Source organism: Bombus huntii, unplaced genomic scaffold, assembly GCF_024542735.1.
Source record: "Bombus huntii isolate Logan2020A unplaced genomic scaffold, iyBomHunt1.1 ctg00000145.1, whole genome shotgun sequence".
In the NCBI taxonomy this organism is placed as follows: Eukaryota; Metazoa; Arthropoda; class Insecta; order Hymenoptera; family Apidae; genus Bombus; species Bombus huntii.
Window position 1 is genome coordinate 73891 of NW_026099390.1, and position 6319 is coordinate 80209.

The 6319-nt window shown below is 52.3% G+C and overlaps 2 protein-coding genes across 2 annotated transcripts; both read left to right on the forward strand.

Annotated features, from left to right (window-relative positions):
- The first annotated feature begins 469 nt into the window (after nucleotides 1-469).
- LOC126877328 (uncharacterized) lies at nucleotides 470-4882 on the forward strand. Its single transcript, XM_050640137.1, has 2 exons — nucleotides 470-1592; nucleotides 2130-4882. Exons 1-2 carry the CDS (start codon nucleotides 470-472, stop codon nucleotides 4880-4882), a joined length of 3876 nt encoding a protein of 1291 aa, XP_050496094.1.
- Nucleotides 4883-4969: 87 nt separating this feature from the next.
- Nucleotides 4970-6004, forward strand: LOC126877329 (uncharacterized). Its single transcript, XM_050640138.1, has one exon. It carries the CDS (start codon nucleotides 4970-4972, stop codon nucleotides 6002-6004), a length of 1035 nt encoding a protein of 344 aa, XP_050496095.1.
- Nucleotides 6005-6319: the final 315 nt, after the last annotated feature.

Sequence of the window (6319 nt, forward strand, 5' to 3'; positions counted from 1 at the left end):
AGAGTCGCATTCTTCACGCAAATCTTTTGTAACTAAGTGCTTGGAAATATATACTTTATAATACTGTGAATCCCAGTGTTATACCAACTCAATCACCCCTCATTATCTCAAAGGAAATCAGGGGGTCGATCAATTCGTGGTGTCGATTGTTATAATCGTAACGGGGATTTACGACCCCCGTTGACGACTCTCCTCGCGAGTACGTCTCCCCGCGATTGGTCGAATTTACATGGTCCTTCGAGCCGGATCTCGTGCCACCAAAAAGTGCACTGACCAGTGACTATACAGTGTCGCGTGAGATCCAAGTTCCAACCACTTAGTCAACTGAGCAAGGGAACCGCCATCGGAGAGAAGCACCTCCGTCGCGCAGCATCTACACGAACCCACGCCGCATCGTAACGATTAGCAACAGAATCCCAGATCAACGTCCATTTGATCAAGGTAAGGGCGTTCATTATCAAAATCAAACATGGCCCAAGCTGAATCAATCAGCACGTTACGGCGGAGACGAGGCGTCCTAGCCCGTCGACTTGCAACCATAAGGCGCGAACTCGATGAGTACGAAGCGTCTGGGAAGGCAAACAGAATCTTCCTAGCATCTTGCCGCAGCTCGTTCGATGAGCTTTGGAGGAGGATACTCGAGGTTCAAGAAGAGTTAGGTGTGGTAGATGAGGGGGAAGATGCGCGGGTAGATTCGTTATCGCAAGAGCATCGGGAGCTTGACATGCGGTTCCGAGAGCTCTTTGAGCAAATATCAGCAACAACCCCGTCGACTACAACAAGAGGTGAGACGTGCCGGAAACCAGAGCCGACCACCGTTCCAGAGGTCCGCGTGCCCCAATTCGACGGTGCCCTCGAGAATTGGACCTATTTCTACGACACGTTCACATCCATAGTGGACCTTAACGAAGGTTTGACGAATGTCCAAAAGTTCCAGCATCTACGCTCATCTATAACTGGACGGGCCGCACAGAGTATCCAGTCATTAGAACTCACAGAGGCCAACTATTCCATCGCGCTTGATACACTGAAGGACAAGTTCAATTGCCCCCTCCAAATCTGCATGCGCCATTGGAATCTGATGCGTAATTATCCGGAAATCAAAAGGGAAACTCCAGAGGCCCTAGAGGATTTGTTGGAAACCATCAGCGTAAATCTAAAGGCGCTCGAACATCTAAAGGAGCCCGTCACTTCAAACATAGCGATGATCGAATTGATCGCGTCGAAGTTGCCCGCGTCCAGCCTGCGTAAATGGCAACGCACACTGCCCCGCCAAAAGGTGCCATCCTATCAGCATCTGATAGACTTTCTCAAAACACGGGCGAACGGGACTCAATTCCTCTCTAAAGAGAAGGAATCAAAAGGGTCAACACACAAACACCGCAGTCAGCGAACAACCATACCGCATGGGCGAACCCTTGCTACAACCAGCAGAACGGTGGTGTGTCCGACCTGCAACGGACATCACGAGATCAGACACTGCAAAATATTCAAGGCCAAATCAGCGACCAAACGTTTTCAAATCGTGAAGAAGGCATCGTTGTGCATAAATTGCCTAGGCACAGGACATTCGCCGACACAGTGTACATCGGGTTCGTGTCGTATCTGCGGTCACCGACACCATACGTATCTACACCGCGAAAAAACCCAGGTAGATTCATGGTCGTCGAGCGGTCGATCTTCGAGCGGTCGATCGTCGAGCGGTCGATCGTCGAGCGGTCGGTCGGCAAGCGGTTGGTCGCCGAGCAGTCGGTCGTCGGACAGTCGCGCATCGAGCGGTCGGTCGTCGGGCAGTCGCGCACCGAGCGGTCGATCGTCGGGCAGTCGTTCATCACACAAGCGAGCCTCCACCGAACAATCCCCATCGGGATCATCGAAGTCGCGGTCGTCCCACAAATCGAGGCGAACATCCGATACTTCACGGAAGCATACATCTTCGGTTCCAAGAGGTACGAAAGAGCATTCCTCGTACGAGTCACGCTCAGCCCGGATCCGGAACACCACCCCAACCTCTTCATCCAAGTCCCAACCGGGGCAAAACTGACTGTCCGAGACTACGACAGCAAGGGGGATCGGACTAACAAACACATCTCCCCACACCCCTCTGCATCATGATCTGTTGGCCACAGCACAGATCAAGGTTTTGAACAAACAGGCACAACCAATCCGAGCCCGAGCCTTACTCGACACTGGGTCGAGCATGAACTTCATGACCGACAGGCTCGCGAACTCCCTCGGTATAAGGCAAAGGAGATGTGCGATCCAGATCGGAGCCCTCGACAATTTGAGCACCACGGCAAAACGTTACACCACGGCCACCATCACGTCGACGGACGGCGAGTACAAGAAGACATTGAGATTTCTTGTTATCCCGGCCATATCGATCCTCGTACCAAGCGAGCCCATCGATCCCTCGAGTCTGGGATTACCCAGAAATATTCATCTAGCCGATCCACAATTCCATTGCCCAGCCCCGATCGATGTTTTACTTAGTACCGGATCAACATTCGCGTCGCTGTGCATCGGGCAGGTCAATCTGGCACAACCAGGCGAACCTGAACTACGTCTACAAAAAACACGCTTCGGCTGGGTAATCGGGGGGAGTCCCACGTCCCAAACCGCGATAAATACGTTCCACGCAACCACAACGGCTCTGCAAGAGGACCTCGCACGGTTTTGGGAGATCGACGAGGGACAGGCCACTACTCATCTTTCGGAATCGGAACGACTATGTGAAGAACATTTCCGAAACCATGTCCGACGAACCAAGGAAGGCAGATACATCGTTGCATTACCGTTCAACGAAAAGCTTTCCTCACTAGGGTCATCGAAGGCCACTGCAATGAGCAGGCTCGCCTCTCTTCATCGCCGATTCCAACGCGACAAACAATATGAAACCGCGTATAGTGCTGTGATTCAAGAATATTTAGACTTGGGTCACATGACAAAGATCAACACGGATCACGCCACCGACCACGGATATTATTTACCACATCACGGCGTGACCAAGGAATCGAGCGACACCACCAAGCTACGGGTTGTGTTCGACGGCTCAGCTTCAAGTACCACGGGAGTGTCTCTAAACGACGCCCTTCATACGGGTCCGAAATTACAAGAAGACCTGAGGAACATCCTATTGAGATTCCGGTCATTTCAATATGTCCTTACCGGCGACATCGAGAAGATGTACCGCCAATTCCTCCTACGTCCAGAAGATCGTCCCTACCAAAAGATTCTGTGGCGTGCCGACAACGGAGAGATCGAAACTTACCGACTCAACACCGTAACGTTCGGTCTATCCGCAGCCCCGTATCTGGCCATCCGATGTCTCAAACAGTTGGCAGAGGACGAGGGACCTCGATTTCCGAGAGCAGCGCAGATCCTACGGCGAGACTTCTATGTCGACGATGCGTTGACCGGAGCCGATACGAAGGACGAAGCCCTATCAATCAGGAATGATCTCACGAGATTACTTAAGCTAGCCGGTCTAAATATCCGCAAATGGGCCTCAAACGATCGGGATCTGCTGAGAGGGCTACCTGAGGAAGACACCAAGCAGAAATTACATCTCGGTGAGTCATCCACGTTAAAAACACTCGGCGTCTTTTGGGATTCAGCCGACGATACCATACTATATTCGGTCAAGACGAACAGTGACACTTCCCGAATCACAAAGCGATCAATCAGCTCAGTCATCGCACAAATATATGATCCACTAGGATTGCTCGCGCCGGTAATCGTTCGAGCAAAAATGATTTTGCAACAAGTCTGGACATTGAAGGTAGATTGGGACGAATCCCTTCCGTCAGACGTACACACAGCATGGATCAAATACCACACCCAATTGCCGTTGTTAAATGCGGTAAGGTTCCCTCGGAAGACCATCCTAGAATCCGCAACGAAAATTGAGCTCCACGGATTCTGTGACGCTAGCGAAAGGGCATATGGGGCGTGCGTCTACGTGCGGACGACTGACCGAAAGAACAATATTTGGACTCGACTCCTCACGGCGCGGTCGAAGGTAGCGCCGCTCAAATCGCTCTCCATACCACGTCTCGAATTAAGTGGGGCACTTATTTTGACGTCCTTGATTTCGTCAATACAACAGGCCCTGACGACCAAGATATCGCGGATAGTCTACTGGACTGACTCCACCATCGTACTCCATTGGATCAGGTCTTCGCCGCACACCTTGAAAACATTTGTGGCGAATCGAGTCGCTGAGATACAGACCAAGACCAATATCTCCGACTGGCGTCATGTGCCTACCGACGATAATCCAGCGGATCTCATCTCCCGAGGCCAGACGCCCAAGGAATTCCTATGTCCGTCCATTTGGAAAAACGGGCCAAGGTGGCTCCTGCAAAGCGAAAGCTATTGGCCGGTTTGGAGCCCGATACCGGTAGTCGACCTCCCGGAGCAAAAGAAGACGATCTGTCTGAGGACGAGTGTTAACGACAACACTCTCCTCCATCGCTACTCGTCTTGGCCAAGACTAATAAGAATCGTCGCCCGGTGTCTTCGATGGAGACATAAGCAACACCGAACTGCCCATCTCACCACAGACGAACTGACCGCAGCGCACAACAGGCTAATAAAAATCTTACAATCCCAGCATTTCGCGCCTGAAATTCGGATCCTCCAAAAAAATCGAAGCGAGGACGTTGGAGGGAAACTACAGCCATTAAACCCCTTCCTCGACGAAGATGGGCTACTCCGGGTAGGAGGGCGACTAACCAACTCCGCCATACCCTTCAGCCAAAAACACCCGATCATCCTACCGAAATCCCCGGTGACAGAGCTAATTATAGAACAAGAGCACCGGAACAATCATCACACAGGGACCCAAGCTACCCTATACGCGATGAGACTGCGCTATTGACCGATCGACGGCCGTAGCCAGGTATGGCGCACTCTCAGAAGGTGCGTCCGCTGCTGCAGAGCCAACCCTCCACCAGTGGAATACTTGATGGGTGATTTGCCAGAGGCGCGTATTACCGAATCGCGGCCGTTCAGGAACGTCGGAATCGACTACTGCGGCCCATTCTACATCAAGGAGAGGAGGGACCGCAACCGACGTAAAATCAAGACGTACGCCGCCATATTCGTTTGTCTGGCGACAAAGGCGGTCCACATAGAGTTAGTCAGCGACCTAACCACCGACGCCTTCTTGGCCGCGCTACGCCGTTTCATCTCGCGGCGAGGATACTGCGCAACGATCCTCACCGACAACGGCACCAATTTCGTCGGGGCTAATCGGGAGCTGCAAGAACTCCGGACCCTATTGCAGTCCGACGACCACCAGGATAGGGTACAGAATTTTCTCGCCGACCGACAAATACAATGGCGTTTTAATCCTCCGAACTCACCACATTTTGGCGGCTTATGGGAAGCCGCAGTTAAATCGTTCAAACGCCATCTCATCCGCGTGGTCGGCACGGAGCTCCTGACCTTTGAACACCTCAACACCCTTGTGATCGAAATTGAGGCCATTCTCAATTCACGCCCACTGACTCCCACCTCATCCGATCCGAAAGATCCCCCTGTCCTCACTCCCGGTCATTTTCTAATCGGTGATACCCTAACCAGTTTACGGGAGCGTGATTTCAGGACAGTTCCATCAGGACGGCTATCCAGTTGGCAGCGCATTCACCAGATTAAGCAGCACTTCTGGAGCCGATGGTATCGAGAATACCTAAACGAGTTAACCCGCCGCAGCAAATGGGACAAGGGCAAACACAACATTCATGAAGGCACCGTAGTAATCCTCAGGGAGGACAACGTGCCCTCTATGCAGTGGCCTTTGGGCCGCGTAATCAAGGTCCATCCAGGAGCCGACGGAATCATCCGGACCGCTACCGTGCAGACGGCAACAAGCATCCTGGACCGCGGCGTCAAAAGACTGGTCCCCTTACCCATCCACCCAGATCCAGACGAGGCCGAACGCCCACACGGAGCGAAGGAGGTCACCAACGACACACCAGACTCCACAGCCAGAATTTGATCGGTGCCCTCTCAACGGGGGGAGGATGTTACGACGCCTAAAACATCTGCTCGCCAGCCCGCGCGACCGGACAACAACCGACCTGCGTAACGGCACTTCGACCCTCAATAAACCTAAGGACCCACCATAACTTTCACTTCCCTGCATTGTTTCGCCATATGTCTTCAATCCGATTGTCTTGAAGAATTGCAAGCCAAAATATGCTCGAAACACAGTCGGTTTTAGAGGTGTCCTTGGGTTTATTAGTCGCCTTTAAAACACGGAGAAAGCGGGTATGCACCCATTAGGAAAACCCGAATAGCCCTGTAATAAAAC